This window comes from Ixodes scapularis, unplaced genomic scaffold (genome assembly GCF_016920785.2).
Source record: "Ixodes scapularis isolate PalLabHiFi unplaced genomic scaffold, ASM1692078v2 PGA_scaffold10__122_contigs__length_95168666, whole genome shotgun sequence".
NCBI classification, from domain to species: domain Eukaryota; kingdom Metazoa; phylum Arthropoda; class Arachnida; order Ixodida; family Ixodidae; genus Ixodes; species Ixodes scapularis.
In genome coordinates this window covers 68,243,614-68,265,211 of record NW_024609836.1, presented here as the reverse complement: position 1 = coordinate 68,265,211, position 21,598 = coordinate 68,243,614, and the positions used below count along the sequence as shown (strand labels likewise).

General features: G+C 43.8%; 1 protein-coding gene across 1 annotated transcript; it reads right to left on the bottom strand.

Moving 5' to 3' along the window:
• Positions 1-2,401: 2,401 nt before the first annotated feature.
• LOC115321803 (glutaminyl-peptide cyclotransferase-like) lies at positions 2,402-12,983 on the bottom strand. The gene is made up of 8 exons (XM_029982074.4): positions 12,867-12,983; positions 10,668-10,820; positions 10,034-10,192; positions 9,085-9,195; positions 6,289-6,474; positions 5,889-5,988; positions 5,199-5,321; positions 2,402-2,642 (listed from the first exon to the last, which is right to left on the bottom strand). Exons 1-8 carry the CDS (start codon positions 12,981-12,983, stop codon positions 2,497-2,499), a joined length of 1,095 nt encoding a protein of 364 aa, XP_029837934.2. The 3' UTR covers positions 2,402-2,496.
• Between the last annotated feature and the right edge of the window lie 8,615 nt (positions 12,984-21,598).

Genomic DNA, 21,598 nt, shown 5'->3' with positions numbered 1-21,598 from the left:
TTGGGCCATGATCCTAACCGAGACGCTGTTTACGTGCCATGTAACGAGCTTCTAGTAACGGGTATAACTAAACAAAATGTCGCCCATGTCGCCAACTTGCCTTTAGTGACAAAATACATGGGAAGTAGAATCCCAGCAAGCTTTCGTTAGCTTCAATGTCCAGTTCTGGCGAAAAGATAACGCTCAGCCCTCCACCCCCCTCCTTTTCCAGAGAACTTCTCAGCCTCAGCCTCCTGGGAACAGTTCGAAGTGTATGTCGGCCATTTCTTATAAATCTGTACTACCAGTTAATCACGATAGCAACATTGTTAATACACTATTTCAAAAACATAGCACCGTGATGTAGTGTTTAAAAAAATAACGAGATTTCTGAAACCTTTTATTCGCCGTCATGCTTTTCTTTCAAAATTCTTTCATCATGGAGCGTAACAAAACCTTTGTGTTGTTGTTTGATGATAAACATAAAATTAAAATTATCCTGCAACGAAGCCCGTAGCCATCCCATCCTATTCCATCAATCTAGCCGGCGGCCGAGCGAGGTGGAGTGGTTGACGATGTAATAGAAACGTTTCAACTGCCTCTCTTCCCTATTTTATACAATCTCTATGGTTCATAGCTTTTACGGTTACAAAAACATAACCTCTCCTTTCTCTAAAGCACAAATTGCATGGCCCAAACTGGAAACCAGAAGAGTGACTTTTGTCGTGACCCGAATGTACAATGACTTGTTGCCCTGAATCAACCTTGACGGGATAAGCTTTAAGTCCCCTCTTGACAACGGTTCGAGATTTGAAAGATAATGAAGGTTGCATTTTCCCAAGACAATTTACCCTGTGCTAAACCAATTGTAATAAAAAAAAAAATCTCTTCTTTTTTCTTGAGGGGGGGGGGGGGATTCCGAGTCAAGAGGTCCAACGAGTCAAAAGATCCATTATTGGACCTTCTGACTCGTTGAACTTCTTGACTCGTTGGACCTCTTGACCCACATTGGATCTCCTGACTCGTGTTTGGCGAGTCAAAAGACCCAACGAGTCGAAAAATCCATTATTGGACTTTTTGACTCGTTTGACCTCTTGACTCCCTGTCCGATCCCCGGGAAAGGGGCGGATGGGCTGAGAAGAGCAGGAAAAGAAAGGAAAGCAAAACTACGATGAATGACGGCTTTCGGGTAACAAGGAGGGGCGTTACGGTCATTGCACTGCAGCGGGGTGGGATCCCGCGACTAGTAACAAAGCAACAAAAAAAAAAAAAAAGAGGGAGATGAGAGAAGAGGTACAGTGGGCCTTGGGGACGAGACGTTTTGGGATCTTGATTGGCTGGCTGTGTCACGGCGTTGTGCGTTTTCCATTTCAATCGGCTGGTTGCCCACGCCATCTCTTCGTGCGGTATGATTGCGACCAGTCCTGCCTGGCAGATGCCGGCGGCGACAGATGCATTAAAGGGATGGTGAACCGAAATTTGGTTTTGAAAAAAACAATGCAGGAGGTGTAGGCGGGACGCTACAATCCCTACAACACTACTCGCAAGGCGATATCTCGAATGGACGACCGTATTTTTGGAAAAAGAGGTCGAGATTGAACCAGGCCGACGAGGCCCGTGACGTCAAGATACCGTGTTCCCTCCTCTCTTTGCTTCGCTCCCTGAAGGCCGCGAGGCGGAGAAGACGCGAGGCCGTTCCCTCTCCTTCTCAGAGAAACTTCACGTCAACATTCCTGCAAATGCGCCTCCTTTTTTTGAAAAATACGGTCATTCGTTCAAGATATCGCTGTATGAGTGATGTTTTGGTGTTTGTAGCATCCCGTTGCACGCTTTTGCCGCGTGTTTTGGGAAATTGAAATTTCGGTTCAGCATCCCTTTCAGGCGGTTAGCCGCGCTACACACGTGTTTTTGCAGCCGGCTCAAGCTAACAGCAAGGGGCCGTAAGAGACGGCGGGAATCCCGCCCGGGAAGGACGTATACATAATGTTCTTTGGGTTTACTAGACTGCTTCTAAAGCGTTTTCCTACATTCCACCGCTGCCTCTTGAGTACTCGAATGCGGGTTCTACGACGAAACAATCAGTCAAGTCTCGAGCAAAACTCGCACTTCATTCCCGAAAAACGACGGGGAACCTGTTCTCAGATTTCTCGCATGCATGCTGCATGTTATATAGTCTATGGGTGCGGCGGGCTGCCTCGCTTTGCTGGCGGAGCATTGTTTCCTAGCCATAAGCAAGAGAAGTTAATTTACTTACACTGCAAAGTCTGCACGAAAAAAAAAAAGAAAAAAACTTTCAGTGGGACAATCCGGATTATATGGAACTCGCAAGAGTTAAAGAATATGAGAATGTCCAAGGTCTAAACGGAATCCCAAAATAAATATGAGGATAACGCATCGGCCCATCAAGTACATTCACTGCAGCTTGTTCTGTGTTGTTTTAATTTGGCTTTGTTTCTCTGTGCTCAAAACATCAAAAAGAGAGGGGTTCTAAAAAGACTCCGATGCTGTTGTCTTCGATCAAAGTTTGAGGTATTCCGCGATGAACGCCGCGAAAATCTTGTTCAGGTTGGTGATGACTGCGTGATCCAGAATGTCTCCGTTGTCCTTTACGGTGTGCCACTCTGGCGGGAACGGGAACGTGATGAGATGCAGGATGGGCACGTCTGCGTCCAGACAAACAAAAGAAGGGCATAAATGAAGGAACTGTTGCATCAAGTATAGACTTGGGAAAAAGACGTACAAATCAGTTACGCTTTTTTTTCTTTTTACTTCTATGAAATCGAAACGTACACATGAAGCATATTTCTGTACGATTTAAACCTCTGAAATCTACTTTTAGTAGACTTCTAACGTGCTTTGTGTATAGTGTTGTGTTAAAACTTTAAATTGGGCTAGTTTAGGGGTGGCCAAGCTGCGGTTCGCGAGCCGCATGCGGCTCTTTGCGTGTTAAAGTGCGGCTCGCGGCTCCCTCCCTTACAAAAAATTTATATCAGGCCAGATCTGAAGATTTCAGATATGGCCATATCAAAAATTGGCCACATATAACCTGATATGGTATATCTGCCAGATATAGCCTCATAATGCCAGATATAGGCTATATCTGGCAGATATACCATATCAGGTTATATGGGGCCAATTTTTGATACCCCTGGCCAGGTATGGAAATCCCAGATCTGGCCAGGCATTTTAAAAGGACACAAGCCTGAAATCAGCACTTTATATCTTTTTATTGTCTACAGTTCTCCCAAGTGCCCCGGCCCGCACTCGAGGAATTATGGGAACGATGATGCTTTAGCTCCCTAGTGATCGCTAGTTCAGAGCGATTCCATGGTTACACAGTTTCGAGTGTAATTCGTAGTCACCCTGAACAAGCGTTCCACCGGGCTCAAGTACCTGTCATATCACTTTTAAATTTTCTCGTAAATGGCAGCGTTTATGATACTGTGCATTTTGTCCAACCTTCAACCAGGCTGAGCCGCCGAAATCTCTTACCATATTATCATTCTCGTGGTTGTTGTTTTAGCAGGAATTACTTAAAACCCGAAAAATCACAACCCAAACCTGAATTTAGCTCGGATTCAGCGGAGCTTTTCATGACATTTTTAGCGTTTCTAACTTAATATTATCGTCTTTAAAGCTGTACGAGAATGATAATAATCTAAGAGATATGTCTGCAGCCCATCCAGGTTGAAGGTTGGACGGAATGCACAGTACTGACATTGGCGGGACATTTTAAAAGTGGTATGACAGGTACTTGGATTCTGTATGACACTTGTTCAGGGTGACTCCAAATTACACTCAAATCTGTGTAACCATAGAATTGGTCGAAATTTTCGATCACTGAGCAGCTGAACAAACACCGTCCCCATGATTCCTCAACTACGGGCCGAGGCGCTTGGGGGATTTAGCAAATTGTCTATTCGGCCGTAATGTTAACACTTTGAAATAATTAAGCTACATTGAAATCCTCGTGAAAACTAACACAAATAATCTGAAACTTAAGCTTGTCAAAACTGAAGTTTTTGATTATTTGTGCTAATATTTAGCTCGCGAACAATGAGTCATTCACAGTTTGCTAACAAAGAAATTTTTAAACTTTTTTTAACTTCTAATATATTGAAAACCGGCCGCTAGATAAGTCTGTATACACGCCAGATAAGTCTGTATATGCGCCATATCAGGCTGTATATACGCCAGATAAAGCTGTATATAAGCCGCATATAATCATATAATGTTTGATATGGCCAGATATGACCCAGATATAAGATTTCCATACGGGCTCCCTTCCCCCCCACACCCCGCACTTCCCCAAAAAGAGAAATGGAACGTGTTTTAAATCGAAAGGCAGTTTGCGGTTTGTTAGTCTAGTGCCAAGGTGCTGCGTGCCCATGCCGGAGCAGAAACGGCGTAACCGCAGCGACGTTTCGGCATGGTGACGTTTCGGCACCGTGCCGAATTTCGTGATCCCCGTGAGGTCCCGTGACCCCCGTGACGTTTCGTGACCCCTGTGAGGTCTTGAGGGTCACGCGACGTCACGAGGGTCACGTGACTTCACGGTTACGCCGACGGCGACGGCGTAACCGTGAGGAGGGCGGGGTAGCAGGCAGAATGAGGAGGTGAGGAGGAGGGGCATACCCTCCCCTCAATACCCTTCCCTCTTCCTCCTCGAGAGCTGCGCTCTAATTCGGCGCTACTGGAAGTTTTAAACGACTTTCATATATTTTTTGAAGATTGGCTTTAGAAGAAAAATTAAATTGTCTTGTCAAACTCCCCACACGCCGTCACATTGTACATTGAACGCTACATTGTTTTCGTTTGTCTTTTTTTTTTTTTTTTTGTCGGAGAGCATTCCCTGTATAGTTACTACATGCCTCTGCAGATATGAAACTCCCCTTGCTGACAAATGGAGACGACGTGAAAGTTAGTTCGAGCGTGGGTTTCTTCGTCAGATTCGGCAAACCTTCGTACTTTTTTTTTTTTTTTTACAAGTTCGACTTCAATAGTGTTGCCCGACTTCCACATCAAAATTTCCGATCCTGGAGAAAAAATAACTTAAGTTGTAGAAGGGTTTGTTTTCAATTTCAAAAGAATAATTCTCATAGTCTTCAGAATGTATACAATTTTAAGCTACTGACAACTATATATTCGGTGGATGGGTTGCACCGAATATTCGAAAAGGCGATTCGACAAGGGAGTTCGCCGGGTGTCTCAAGACTTACTTTTTTTAAGAAACGGAATGTGGTCGTCTTGGATGTTTCCGAGAGCTGGCGAGTTGGTGAAGTAAGATGTCTTCTGCTGAGACCCTGATACCTCCAGAAGGCTCGCGTCGTTCAGTCGCTTTTCTTCAAGTGCGGCGAAGAGAGGAAAAAAGACGCTTCACTTTAATGTCGCAAATAAGCGCATTCGTCATTTTTGTCTCAACAACACACAGGGTGTTTCTCCTAGCGAGGAAAGCGTAAAATGCGAGAAAATACGCGTATGAAAAAAAAACAAATGCTACAACCAAGTGCTCATTACAAAACCAGTGTGTTTTTAGTTCAATTTAGCGATCTGTTTGATAATTTGCATTCTTTCTGCGCAGCGTTTGAAACAGTCGACGACGTACTTTTCTTGACAGCTATACGAAAAGTCATCCAACTTAACTTTTTAAATATAATAAAACAGGCAGTACTTCTGACGCGGGGATTTAGTAGTCAAGATTTTCTTTGTACGTAATCCACATTTCTCGAACATTTTACAATACAACATCATTACAGAAGTCTTCGTACTAATTACAGTGATGAGTATAAGGAATTAGATGAGCCTCGTTTTTCATAAGCAATTTGTAATTAGAAAGATTGTTTGTAGACACAGATTTGCTTCTCTTTACCGGCGTGAATGGAGCTCCAAAATATTTGAAAACAACTTACCAATGTCAGAAAGCCTCAGGAATAAAGGCTTCGTGTTTTCAAAGTAGCTATAGAATGTAGGACCGGAAGCACCCAGCAGGTCAAGCAACGCCATCGACTCCTGCACCAAAATAATGTTTCGTAAGCGTACCGTGATGGTCTAATACACGCTAAAAAAAAATTTACCAGGACATATACTAAAACTTTCACTTTCAAAACGACACCTGCGAAAGCACGACGCAACTATCGAATGCATAAGGCGAAGAATCGATATGTTGGCACCTGCCCTACACTTTGCGGCGCACTGCAGGCATTGCGTTGTGCAGTTGGCGGAGCTCGCGGGGGCGTAGGTTTTATGGCAGTTGGCCATAAAACCTACGCCTTCTCCCCCAGATCTTCAACCATGGCACAAAAGGCTCACCATGCGGTCGAGCTGGTGCGTGACCGGGTGCTGCGCGACACAGCCGTCCAAGGTCTCCTGAGAAACCCTCTCCTTGGCCCATTTCTCGGCGAGGTGCCTGGAGCCGTACAGGGAATCGGTCGAGGTCCACTCAACCAGCGCCTCTTCCCCGTCGAAGAAAATCAGCTGCACCGTCACACCGTCCTTCTGCGAGGAAATTCAGCTCTTAGGCTTCATTGGGGAGGAAGGCCGAAAATCACACGAGCTCGCTCGTGCTGAAAAAAACCGGCGAGCACAGAATGAGCGAGGCTGATGAGGGCGAGTCGGGCCTAGCGCAAAACGGCCACGTCATGTCATAATGTCATGACGCCACGGGGCATCGCGCAGCGTGACGCCATACCACACGTCACAGAGTCACGTGATAACGTGGCGTCAGGTGACATTATGATTTCACGTTACTCGATAACGTCGCATGACTCCGTGACGTCGCACGACGTCATGGTATCCTGACGTCACGTGATCTAGTCACGTCACGCGTTTTGTAAGCTATGATGTAACGGTGTAACATGTCGTTCAAATCTAAAAGTCAAATCAAAGTTGTTGTTTTTTCCTGGGATTGGGTCAATAAAACACATTCTCCGTTAAAATTAATAGTGTTGTTTGTGTGGGCTTAGACAGCTGGAATTGAGGTTGAAACAATCCCAATAGGCGTCTGGTGTATTTGCTGTAAACAGTGGTGCACCGGCCCGTGGGGGGGGGGGGGGGGGGGGATTTGGGGGTTCGATTTCGCCCCCCCCCCCCCCTTCTCCCCCAGAGCTCTTGTTTTGTTTTGCTTTTTACACCAAGGATTCGTAGAGTGAGAAAAAAAAATGCCCGAAAGGGCCCTTAGGGCAAATAAATAAATAAATAAATAAATAAGTAATTAAAATAGGTATTTCTGCCTCACGGGTTAGAGCTCTTCCAAAATTAAGCCTGCTCACTTCTTTCGCTATCATCATCGGGGTGTTGGACATTTGTGAGAACTAGTGCCACTAAATAAGCTAAGCTTCAGGGTAAAGACACTTACCCATCTTGTGGCTTAATATCATGTTTGCCAGTTATCTGAAGCTTTATCTGAAATCACAGGAAACGCTTTTCCGCCCTCCACAAATGTTCAAACAGTTCGCGACAGAGCGGAGCGATGACATATGAGCTTCCCCACACCGAATCTAATGCTGAGGAAGTCGCACATTTGAACCATGACGATCGGCAGTCGCGTCTGCTCTGCACAAGCACCAGAATGATGGCGCCCACAACAATATCGAGGAACAGAGTGCCGATACTCTAAGCGTAGCTCATTTAGTGACTCTAGTGAGGGCATGCTACACCTCATTATGGCTAGTCAGCATAAATGCATAGTGCTTTGTTTTGTAGGAAGAAAAAAATTATCCCATGGGTGCCATGAAAATAATGCACAGCAGGGTGAATTCCTTCGATTAAAATATAAGCAGCTTTAAACTTTTAACAATTTTTCTTTTTTTACTTGGAAACGATTCTACGCTAAGCCTTTTTGTTAAAAATCATCAAATGGCATACTGGGCCATTGTTTCGTCTATAAAAAAAATGCAAGAAAAGGTCCAATAGAAAGCAAGCTAAATTGACTTAGATATCCTCTCCAGTTTGTCAAAATAAACACGGTAGTGACCCAAAAATCATTTGTTGTTTACACGCGATCGCAGTATATAGGAAATGCAGGTTTTTGTTTCTATGCTCCTTTACTTAGTAAACCACATTTGATACTTTTACTAAACAAATGCACTACCTTCCTGTGTACCCATGTACACCGAAATTTGTTTAAAAAGTCGATTTAGCACTCGATTTAAGAGTTTCGCAGCATTCAAATGCTCCCTGTATATTTCGTATGCTTCATTTTTATTCAATAAATGTTCATTATAAACATTTGAGACCTGCTAATTTGGAACAAGAAAGTGAGGTGTTTGTTTTAATAAGTGTTGCGGGGACAAATAGGCGGGTGCAGTGAAAGTTCCAAGTATTTGTATTTTATTTAATAAATTAAAACATTGTATAGATATAAATTCTTACTCAATAGGAGCTCTTGAAGTTCTAGGTTTCGAATATCTTCTGATAAAAGTCACCTCTGATCTCCGCTCTTATTTTTCGTCGGTAGTCACCTATAGCTTAATTAAAACTTGTTGTTGGCCTAGTTGGCTGGTTGTCCGTGTCTACTCGCTTGTAATTGTCCCCTGTGTCGCGCAAAAAACCTCTATACTGCACCTATAGCTTGCGTGTATTCCTTCTGCACTTTTACCTCCTTGGACATGACAGGCCATAACAAAGAAAAACAAAAAAAAAAACACACACTATATAAAACAAGCAGGCTGATTTGCTGTGTTTGATCGTACAAACGCGTATATTAATTATATGAATTTCAATCATGACATAACAGCGCGTCGCTGTTGTATCATGCGTTTTTTTTATTATATCGCCTCCTGAAATCCGCAAAAATAATGTTGTTTGTTTTTGATCACGTCCCACCGGTGAAAACAGAGAGAGGAAGAGAAAGATTTTCAGGGCGTGCTTAAAGTTGCGAGCTCAGAGTAACTGAATATGTTCTGCCGTGGGAATACGGCGAAGCGAGTGCGCGCGGTGAGCTATCTGTTTGCGCGTCACCGTGGTTTTGGGTGGAACCCTAGGATAATATATGCTGAGAATATTTTTTTTTCTACTTCGGTACTTGCCGTGAGCGAATCGGCCTTTTAGCGAATAGCGGAGGCGCGGGCCACCCGATTTACTCACCAAAGGATGTCATGTACCTACCCTGAGCCTCTGTTCCGTCAGGTTTGTTTGCAGTACCCTCGCAATGTGAACGAGCTGAGCACAAGGCACGGCAGAATCAACGGCACCAAGGAACTCTCCCCCTTCGTGGATCTTTGAATAAACAAAAGAAAGGAGAATTATTATCGCGTTTAATATTGCATCAAACCGACTAGAATGTCTATAAAAAAGGAAAAGAAATGTGCAATGAATGACGACCTCATGCATCTGAAGTTAGAATTTTAAAGCTCTTCAAAGAGGCAATAAAAGCAGGTTATTGTTCGTCTGTTAGGAATATTCTTGCCCTCCTGCAAAACTACCCATGACAAGAATTAGTCATTAATAACAGTTTTGGCAGGAATCTATAGTATAGAATGGTAACGCGGTCGTTCAAACCCGCTCAGGGCTTGGAATAAGGAGAGATAATAGAGATCATACTCTTTCGCAGCGTTCATCTATTTAAGGTGATACATTGTGCACGTACTTACTTTGGTGGTTGCAAATTACTTATGCGCGATTCAGTTAGGCTCTGTCTGTTGAAATTTGGAAGCGTCACTGCCGTATTCCGCGGCTTCGTATTTGTATTTTTATTCCCAAATACAACCTTATCCTTACCACTATCCTTATCCTTATGAGGGCACATATGAACCCACCAAGGGCCATACATTTAAAGGTCCTCCTGATAAAAAGCAGCCAATAATCAGTGTATCAGTTTCCAAATCTTCACCATTGCACATTCTATATACGCTTACATAGTTGGCTTATTTCCAGAACACGTCATGACCACTATAGGCTCCATAACGGCTCCACTAAGCCATTAGTAGACCACCAACTGCCACTAAAGTGCCAACACTCGTAATGCGTTGGCAACATGGTACTGAACCATCCTAAATCCCTCCTTTTCGGTAGTAATGTCAGTACATAGCCTACTACCGTGGGCTGCCTGAGATACCTTGGAATCGTAGTGGCAGGCGAGGACCAGACGGTAGCAGGCGTCGGGATTGTGGGTCGCGATCACGTTCGAGAAATTCCTGGCTCCGAGAGGGGTGTTGTCGCCGAAGGAGTCCAGTTCCACGTTCCAGCCCAGGTTTTTCAGTGTGTTAGCTATATACTGCAAAGTGAAACGAGCAATGACATCCAAAAGGCCCTAACGTCCTCTTGACATATGCAGTCGAGATTATGTTAAATGACATGCAGCAGGGGCTAAAGTCATCTTGAAATACGCGGTTGAGAAGATGCTAAATGAGAACTACGTGTCATATGACATGTCATTTACATAATTTTTTTATGATTATTCGTGTTTATTAGACAAGCCATTAATTATTTTTCATGGGAAGTTTAGCACTATTGGATGCAGTCTGGTAACGATGTGCGTACGGACTGGCATGTCAGCTGACTATAGATGGGGGCAATACCACAATGGGTTTCCGCAATTCACTCTAAATTAAACGAATATACCAGAAATTGACATCTTATTCGATAGCTGCGATGTTGAATAAGACAAAAAAAGCCAGGAATGGATTACGTCCCATAGACACCCAACACTATCAAAACATCGTATTCCTTCTTTCTTTTTTTATACTCACCTTTCTGACTTTGAGGTTGCCGGGGCTTCCCACAGTACGCGGAATGAGAATCTCCTTCAGCGTTGTGTTGAACTGGTCACGGGTCTCGGTGAAAGCAGTGCTCAGATGAACGAGTTTTTCCAGGGGGAGTGACTTCAAATCTCTGCGCCATTCCTAACGAAACCACGACGACAGGAATTCATGTGGTGGAGATACTGTCAACTAAGGACAGGAATGTTAGCCTCGAACGTTTACTAATGATTGCAGGCTACCGACAGCTTTATATCAGGTCCCCGAAAGCAATACACTGAAACATAAGCCGTGGTCACTGACTATGCAAGAATGGTGGCGAAGAAGCTTCAGCTGTCCCACCTCCAGAGCGAGCTTCTATACCTTCGATAATGCTTCAGCGTCTCGTACACGTCGAGCGCTCACGTCCAGCCAAAGCACGGCGTGGAGCAAAGTCTCCTCTATACTCACAAAGCCTGACAGTTCGACGACAAAGACCTAGAGTGCCCGCGGTCGCAGATTTGGAGCGCTAGGATCTGGTAGCACAGAGCATCAAAAATCCATTTCTCGGGGAACCTGGATATCAGCGCACAGCGTTTGCAGAGGCGAGGACCCGAAACACACTTGTCCGCTCGGGAGAAGCGTGTTTCGGCGTCTCGCCGCAGAGGGGCGCCAGTCACGTGGCTCGCCTCTCATCCGTTGTCTGCCGCCCCACCTTTTCCATTTCGGCGCTCGCTTCCCGTGGCAATCTGCCAGGGTTTGTCAGTACTTTAGGAGGCTATGCGTGGAGGGATGGAGCGCGTGCTGGAGGCCGGGCGCTCGAAAGACACAACCCTACCGTTCTCACTCTGTCACTGATGCGGAGAGCAAGTCGTCTGCTTGTTGCGCACGAGCTGCCGTGACGTCAGAACGACGCCGACCTCTGATTGGTTCTAATTGGAAGGAATGCGGGTATACCTCAATGCTAGATGCCTTGAAGTCTGCCCACTATTTTTTTCCCCAACCAGCAAATAACAGTTCGGCGTTCTGACAACCCTGTGCAAGAAGCAGACGAACTTACGCTCCGCATAGTTTCGATATTTTTTTATGAAACAAAGCGCATTTCATATTCCATTTATTGATTCATTTTATGGGTACCTTTCTGGCTCGTACAGGGCATTGAGCAAAGCCGGGTTCGCACTGCTCATACAGCATACAAAGAGACAGCCTGCCAACACGAGTTACCGCGGTATCCGGTTCGAATGCCGCAATTGCCAAGTTTCCTCCTTGAACGCACGGATCTCGTGGTGACTGCATTCGAACCTGTACGCAAACCGTCTTTTGTTATACGACGTGCATAAGCAGTGTGACCCCGGCTTAAGGTGAAATTTAAAACACGTGTATTTAAGATACCCAAAAGCAGAAAACCACAATGCGCGAAACCAACGACGAGGCACCACTAACCACCATTCAATATTTCCTCCCTGCGTGCTAGTGAACACCCCAACATCACCTAGATAATCACAAGGCCTCCGCACCGTGATCGCACCGTGATCGCACCGTCATCACAGTCGGATCGATCGAGGCCTGAGATTGGGCACGAGTGCTGCGTCAGTGCTCGGCCGGGGCTCCTGTCCAATCAGCGCGTCGAAGGCCGGACTCGAGACCAATAGCCGAGTTAGCGCGATTCGACTGTGATGACGTTTCATAGAGGGAGAGGAGGGCATGCGGAGGCTTTGATTATTCTAGGTGGTGTTGGAACAGCCACGGTCACCGAGAACTTAAAAAAACGCGGGGGTGTGGCAAGTCTCTGGCATCTTATTACCGCTCAGCAGCCAATAGGATTATGGCATCAACCGAAGAAGCATTAGCATTACACTCTAAAATAAGTCTGTGCGTCTATTTTTACGCACAACACTCGGAGAACCAATCAGCGCAACTTACGGAGGCAGCTCAGCGAATGACGATGCCGAAACATCTGTTTAGACCAAAAAACGCAGACTGAATTGTGACATTAAGCAATGCAAGCGTGACGTTTTGCATTGCTTAATGTCTCAACTAAGACTGCGTTTTTTTGTTTTTTCTTTTTTTTCTTTTTTGTCTAAACATATATTTCGGCATTGTCATTCGCTGAGCTGCCTCCGTAAGTTCCACTGATTGACTCTCCGAGTGTTGTGCGTGGAAGTAGACGCACAGACTTCTTCTATAGAGTGTAATATAAGACGCGCTCACCTGGGCTTCGACGTCTGGGTAGAGGTGCCTCAGGATGGAATTTTTGTGCCAGTTAAACGCCACACATTGAGCCGCGAGAACGACGAGCAGCAGCCACGCAGCATTCCAGAATTTCATCATGAGTTCAGCTGCAGCTCCTTAACGGTGAGTTAATTGTTGGCCAAGAGCTGTGAGCACGTTCCCGAAGGACGCGCACCTGCGCGATTACAAACAATAACGTCGCGCCCCAGCTCCAAGGAACGTTCTTTGAAAACATAAATGTGGTTATACTTATAATATGCGCAATTGAAAAAGTTACGGAGGTATTGTGTGGAAGGCCGCAAGCTGTCACCCATCCTGCTCGTGGCACAGCCGATATTTATATTTTAAAAAAGGGTGTCGCCCTAAGGCATTTACTCATTTCAATTTTCCCTTATTCTTTTTTTTTTTCTGATATGATGTATAAAACTGTTTACTTCCTATGTGTGCAGAGTTTTTCGTCTCGCTACTTATGAGTTTGCGGAAGGTTCGTACTTTCATTTGTATAATATACCTCTGTAAATTGTACGGGCAGAAACATGGACCAATGGTCACTTCATTTTCTAAAGCATCGTTTTTTTTTTTTTTCTTTCTTTCTTTCGTACTTAATTTGTGTCCGAAATTTCGTAAAAGATTCGGATTTGAAAGTTCATTCTTTGTCACTCTTTTGAAGCCTGTTCGATAGATTTTATTTTCGTTTTAAGATGTTTTGTTCTGTGCGTAAGTTTTTTTAGAAATGTCTGTTGACAAACGTGTAGGGAACCGAAGCCCCTAAGCAATCACGAACGTTTTGTATGCCCTTATGTAAGGGGCACGACTGAACGCGTGGCTTCATAACGCGCTGCACCATTTTCTTTCACAACACTGGACAACCTATGTGAAGTGGAGTGTAATCAGGCGCCAATTCTTTTAATCGATTGCGTACGTTGCGGAGCCGGAGAGTACATCGAAGAATGACTGGTACTGCTACGATTATCACGTTGACTCATGTTTGTCTAGCGACTTTTGAAGTGCTCATGTTTCTGACAGAGCTCGTGAAGGTCACCAAGGCCTTTGATGAATGTCACCAAGGTCCGGCTGGCACTCCTAGCCGAGAGTGAAATCTTGGAGCGTGAAAGTTCACTCATACAAAATTTTAGATCATACTAGTTGTCCCATTAATCTTTATTAACAAAACAAATAAATCTCAAAGGCAGTCGAGGCTAGTTTCACTTAAAGAACACACCGTCCACTCTCCCCGACGTAGTTTCTGTCACATGTGAGTAGGATCCAATACATCAAACCCAGTATCCAGTGACACTAATTACACCCACACTGGGTGTAATTACACCCATTCCTGGAGCACCGCAGCTTCCACCACGCTTTTCTTTTTCCGCACGAGCGACGTCGCAACAGCGAATTCGGAAGTAAAATCGCTCCATGTGAATAGGGCATGAGACACCCGAAGAATACAGAAAGAATTTCCACCTGAAACATTCATGAGTTTATTACTTTATTATTTATTTCAATACCTTCAGGGCTCGCAGAGGGGTGTGTCTAAAAACAAGCCCATATTCAAGAACACACACACACAAAAAAAAAAAAAAAGAACAAAGGCGTACAATGCATTATTGCTGGAAAGTAAAAAATAGTTCGGTCGAATATGTTTTAGCAAAAGTGATTAATCGATGCGACTCTAAAGAAATCAATTGATGGTATATTTACTACAGATGCGGGAAGGTGGTTCTAATCAGAGGACGTTCTCGGAATGAAACAGTCAATGTACGCTGGGGCTTCGCAGCGAGTTATGCCTACTTTAAAGTGATGATCGACGCGCTCCGAAATAAAGGATGGTTTGAGAAATAGTGTGTCCTTCAGTGAGGCGTTAGAATGATAAATTTTGTAAAAGAGACATATACGTGATATTTTTTCGGCGTAATGAAAAAAAGAAGTAATGAGAGAGTGGTTTTCAGTGATGAGGCACTAGCCGTGTGATAATAGTTACAGAATATGAAACGTGCTGCACGATTTTGCATGGCTTCGATGTCATTCACGAACGTTGTTTGACCGGGGTCCCAGATTGCTGTGGTATACTCACGTTTTGAGCGAATGAGTGCTTTGTATAAAATTAGTTTTAAAGACATAGGGACTCAAAAAAAGTTTACCTTGAGATAGCCAAGCATTGAATTAGTATTGGCGATAACGCGATCAGTTTGAGCTTTCTATGACATGTTAATACGTACACCAATATATCTATAAGAAGACACAAACTGCTGAGGAGGGTTACAAACTGAGTACTATAATGGGCACGTGTTTCCACGAGCCACTTTCTTAGCTTTAGATTTGTTAGTATTAAGAGACATTTGCCACACGTTACACCATTCGCATACCGCACAAAGGTCACCTTGATGAAGTGCGGTATCAGATTGGCTAGTAATTTCACGGCAGATTACACAGTTGTCGCCGAATAAACTAATAAATGAGAACACACACATTGGCATGTCATTAATTTAAATAAGAAAGAATAGAGGCCCTGGAACGGACCCTTGGAAAACATTAGAAGTAACAGGTCTGAGACTATAGAATTAGCTTCATTGGTAGTAAGAAACTGCGAACGGCCAGTTAGGAAACATCTAATCTATGTCAAAACATTGTGTTCCATTTAAGTTTACTATAGCATACAAAAAAGGAGTTCGTGAAAAACTTTGTCGAACGCTTTGCAAAAGTTAGGGAAGACACAATCAACCCGAGATCCACGGTCAAGAATGGAAAGTAGATCATCAGTGAAAGTTAGAAGTTGAATTTCGCAGGACAGTGATTTAAAAATACCATGCTGTAAAAGTAAAAAAAAAAGAAAAAAGAAGAAGAAATTCGAACTAAAAAAAAAATTAACGCTGGGAGAGTAAATGATATGTTCTAAAAGTCGACAAGTGCGCTGGTTGAGGAATTGGCTAACAATGAGGCCAGCTTCGCGTTATCTGAAACATCTCTCTTAAAAGTTGACAAAACACGGCTCGACTTAGCAAAATAAAAAATTAAGTAAAAGTTTCCTCCCCTGCATGAAATACTCTTAAGTCACTGGATGCACAGAAAGTAGCGCCCAAGCACCTCGTATGGTCGCCATTTTGGTTCACGGAATTAGCAGTCTCGCGTTCGAAGCATTCGTTTTGCTTCAAATAACTGTAAAAAAAAAAAAAAAAGCGTAGTTCTACTTTTTACCTTATGCCGATCGAATCTCGATCAAATATTAATGAGGAACGCTTACAGTACGTGACGTTCCATAGGGATCTTGGTACGACTGGTTTAGAACAACCTTCTCGGACCTTTGAAGATTTGAATGGACCAAAATGGCGTTTGGGGGCCACGGCAACGGACATCGATTAGCTAATCGCCTTGCGAGGTTTTGGTCGTATGTATGTTAGTATCTGTTTGTGTCCGAGATACAGTGATTTTACAGTACCCCCCCCCCCCCCCCCTTCTCCCAATTGCTTTTTGCTGTATGACCTTCTACATGGGAGGCGAAACGTTTAATTAAAGAGCTTCTTTCGTTAAGTCAAGCCGTTTTTCTTTCCTTTTTTTATCACGTGTTCACCCGGTATCCCTGCATTCCAACAACCGTGCAACCAATCCGGTTACTCACCTCCAATGTTGTAGTATTTCCGCTGATACCGACGAACCAACCGTCTCGTGGGGCTGTGTTGTCTTCAAAAGCCGACCTTTTATGTACGCTGGAGTCTAGGACCCTGACGTCGTTCGTTACAGTACAAGCAAGCGACTAAGAGTGGTAGTCAAAGCAGTGCACTTGTCTTTTTTTTTTTTTTCTTTTTTTCGAATGCGCCTGCAGTGCAACGAAAGCAGCAAGACTGCCTGCTGCCGCTGCTGTGAGAGTTTGAAGAACGCTGACCGCCAGATAAAGGATAGGGATATCGTGAACTTATGGTCAGCGGTTTCCCTCACCCTCGCTCTTGTGGCATGACCTCAACACACACCACCTAAAAGAATCGAAGCTTGTGAAAAGCCTCCTCACATTCAGGTGATGTCTTCACAGTATAGGACGGCACCTTACAGCACCGAGCTTCGTACGGCGGCGTGCTGTCCTGTACATGATACATCACCACTGCGCGTTGAAGACCCCAGGCTATAGCACTGGCTAACATTCCTCGCCTACAGCGTAAACCAGTGCCTGCGCACGATCTCACTATATGATGACGTCAAAATTCTTGTGCTTGGTGGCTATAGCGGAGGCCTTTGGCTAACTGGAAAATGAGTTACGTCACGACACGTTGCAGCTGCGTGCACCACATCGCGGGACAAGAATAAAAACGTTCGTACGTCGCTCGGTGACTGACAGGTATGCACTTTTTCTCCAGGTGGCCAAGGAGCTTACCCTGTATCGTTTTCAGGAGTGGGCCAGTACTTAGAATACAACTCTATTTGCACCCAGCATTGAATCACATTTACGAAATATTTTTGTCGATTGTATTTAAATGCTGAAAAATTAATATTTCATATACCATTGTGATAAAAGAAAACTACTCCACGCCGTCTTCTTCGTGACGTGATGGTTTGAGCACGACGAACAAGCAAAAAAAAAAAAGGAAATTTATGGGCTTGTTTGTTTATTTTTTTGTTTTTTTTTTTTCACTCTAGAACTAGTTGACTGTGAGCTGAATTCATCACATTAGATTACAATTTATAATTATTTAAGAGTCATGTTAAATGTTTTCTCATCCTTCCCTTTAAGTATTTAGGTCGATGATTTTAACAATTTTCAGATAATTACATTACTGAAAGTTCTTTTCTTTTTTTTTTTTCAGGGTTATTTAAATTATATTTTGCCTCTAGGTAGCCGAGTTTCCTTCTCATACACGATGTCATGGGAGCTGCGGCCATCCGGCAATACAGTTCCGAGAGGACACGTGGCTGTCTCTGAAAGCTCGCATTGGGTCGCAGGAGTCGTACCTTTTGTCTGCGAAGTTATACGTGGAACGGAGGATACGGTAAACAACTTGGTTTTCTTAAAGACTTCCGTTTCGACAATTTCGCGATTTGGAAATAATTACGAACAGTATGTCCCGCGAATAATTCGCCCCCATGGTAACGAGTCGACTACACCACAGATCATGAAAATTTGTGCCGGGGAAATAATTTCGAAACTGGTTGATTTCCAGGTTGCACGTGCAGCAATGCAATCTCAACACAGCACGTCGAAGTCAGTTTGATCGCAAGCTATGGCTCGAAAATAAACAAATAAAAAAATTCGCATAGCTTCCCTAACCGTCCCCCCGCCCCCGGGAGTCGGGACCGCCGCAGATCAATTATCAAATCCTCCCCCCCCCCCCCCAGACGAAAGAAAATCCTGAGTGCGCCAATAGATAACAATATGCACTATTTATGACGCAGGACACTAAGCACGATATACATGGGAACGCAAAGGTATTTTAACATGGTTACACAGACATGAAACAGAGGACTACGAATACCAAAGATGGCGATGACAACGTAAAAAAAACAGTATGACGTCACAACCCGCGTTTTGCTGTATACTTTTCATTGCACTTTTGATGCGCGTCGCAGCTCCTTTACCACGTAAAGCTCGTATTGCAGAAAAGCCGGCGTCGGTGGCATGCGCTAAAATTTAGGATTGGTCGATAGGGGCATGGCGTCGTAACCTCCACACGGGAATTTCAAACAACCCACAACACTAAAGTAAAACGTGATGTCACGCGTGGAGTGAACGTGTTTAAAAACATGATATGTAAGGCGAATTCACCTTTTAAAGTAATTAATTTGCATTAAAAAATCGAAGAATTTCAGGCGGAATTTGAGCCCACGACTCTTCCGTTGCAACTCAAGAAGGTGGGCGAGGGAAAAGGAGGTCGGGGAGGAGGAAGCAGACGGAACGCTAAAGAGAGGAGGAGGTTTCCCCCTCTCTTCTCCAGCGTTCCGTCTGGTTCCTCCTCCCCGGCCTTTATTTCTCTCACCCTACCTTCTTGAGTTGATATAATTGCGTGCGACTCCAGCGAACTACAGGGGGCGCGCTGGTCAGGCAAAATGGCGGACGAAAGGAGGTCGTTTTCGTCGTTCAGCACGCGGACCACCGTACATTTTTTGCACTGCAGCGTAAAGTTTGCGTTACATATGAACGGAAAGCGATTTTTTTACGGTAAAAACCTTCTTCTAGTCAGTGCGTAGGAATGAGAGGGCGGTAGCCTAAAAATAATTACTGGAAACGATGTATGCTTCTATGCTGCCTACGAGAAGCAAGCAGCGATAAACAAACCAGAGTCGAAACTGTCGAAATCATAGTTATTATAATGTACGCTAGAGGTTTAACTGGCGCTAGTGTGCTGCGGCAAATTGAAGCAGAAAGCAACCAGTCGGAAATTGACTTCCGGTAATGCATATCTATGGGAAAAAACGAGTGCATTTTGTCCCTGCGCTCGATTATAAGAGCGTATGTCATGAATAATGCGTACGTGCTAGGCACATTGAAACATTTCTTAGTCACGCAGACGAAATAACTGGTCAGTTACAGCGTTTTTATTTGAAATTCGTGACATGAAAAACGGTGCTAAAACCGCTTCGTACACGTATTTTCGTGCACTGTCGGACACTGTTAACGCGAACACGGCGTCGGCGCTTTCTAGCATGGGGGATATATGTGCAAAACGAACGAAAGACGTGGAAAAGCAATAGAGACGGCACAGAACTACGCAGAAACACTGTATAAGTAACTCCTTGTGCATGCAGACGATCGAAATAAATAATAAATAAGTACTGCTTTATTCTTTGAACCTTCTTCTCATGAATACGTGCGAATATGTTTGTTCTGCCTTCAGAACATTACCCGCACGCTCGAAATCATTGAAAATAGAAGCCGGAGAACAGGTGCCCGATGAAAAGCTGCCCGGCATAGGAAATAATAAAAAGACACACCTTTCATAACCCACGTACTTCATTTTTTTACGTTTCGAATGTTTTTTTAACCACTCGTAAAGATGCACGACGGAGTTACGTTCATATAGTGACAGGACGGTCATATATTAGCAATATATAAGCACCATCGGAGTGCTGGCGAACTTTGAGCACACTGTACATTCCTTTCGATTGTTAATTTGCTTAGAATCGTCACTCGTTTTTACATGCTTGCCATGGTACAGGGGTTTTGGCCTGAAATATAGCGAAGTTTAAAATCGTTCAGTGTTAAAGAAAAAATGCTGTAACTAAAGCAATTACACAATTACAATGTTAATAAAGGTACATACTATTCGGTGCGACTCAAATAACCAAAGTCATTTATGTTAGCAAAATTAGACTGGTTGCTGTCTGGTTCAATTTGCCTCCCGGAAGTCGCATAACACTAGACATTATAACTCTATGGTCGAAACGACCTCCTCTTGAGCCTCTCGGCGTTGCCGCTACGCGGCGTCGATTTCAACAGGTGTTGCAAGAAGTGATGTGTGAAATGAAGGTTTGTGTGAAATATTGGTTTTGGCATAACCTTTATTAGCCGTTTACATAATAGCTATTTTAAATTCAGAGATGATAAATGGCGTGGCGCGAAGTGTAACGCCTGTGTATTTCAAAAATGTACTCAATTTGGGTAGCTATAAAGACGCCTTTATTTGGGTTGTAACTTTAGGTTGTAAGTTTTTCTTTATTTTTTTTTTTTCAAGCGCAGTTTGATTCATTTAGAGATTGAGCTATCACATTTTTTTATGTCTAAAAAATCTTTTCTTCTGCTCAACAACTTTGGTCAAACTCAAACAAAACCCCTCCCATCTGGACTGGAATTTTTTCGTCGTGCGATGAGGAAGTTTTCCTTTCACTGCTCACGTTGGAGGTCAACCAATCAAATCGCTCGGGGAACCTAACGGAAAACGCGAATTCGGAGAAGCCGCTGCTAAATACTGCTCCCAAGAAATTTTGGCGGTATCTTTCACGTAGGAGGAATGACATTTCCAAATTGGTTAATGATGGTGAGCCAGTAGTTGAAAAAGTTGAAATAGCCAACACGTTTAATAATTTCTTTTTCTACGGTATTTTCAAGCGACGATGGTGTGTCACCATGTTCAATGAATACTCTGATATTCCAGCGATCGATGATGTACTTTTGTCTTATAAATGAATTTTTTCGCTACTACTTAACGGTGACCCCTCCAAGTCAGAAGGACCTGACGAAGTCCCAAACTCATTTTTGAAGAGATATGCTGAATAGTCTGCCATATACCTCAAAAATTTTCAGGTATGATTGCTTTCTGCTTCTATTCCAGACGATTGGAAAATGGCTAAAGTTGTTCCAATCCTGAAGTCGGGTGATGTGTACGATGTACCGAACAATCGGTCGATTTCAATAACCTCCAAGCTGCTGCACACTTCTTCAACACAGTTTCGAAGCATATAAACACCTTTTATCTAATCATTCCATACTCAATAATAGGCAACACGGATTTAGAAAGGGCCTGTCCACTGTGACGCAGCTAACTGATGTCGTACATTATTTTTCACGCGTTTTAGACGCTAAAGGTCAGGCAGATGTCGTCTTTCTAGACTTCAAGAAAGCCTTCGATAAGGTAAGCCATCAGAAGTTAATAATCAAATTACAATTGATTAAAAAACAGCTCATGCTTGCGTGGATTGATTCCCTTTTAAATAAGCGTAGTTTGTTAGTATTCAGAACACGCACTTTGACGTGTGTGACGTGACATCAGAGGCAAGGATCCGTGTTGGGG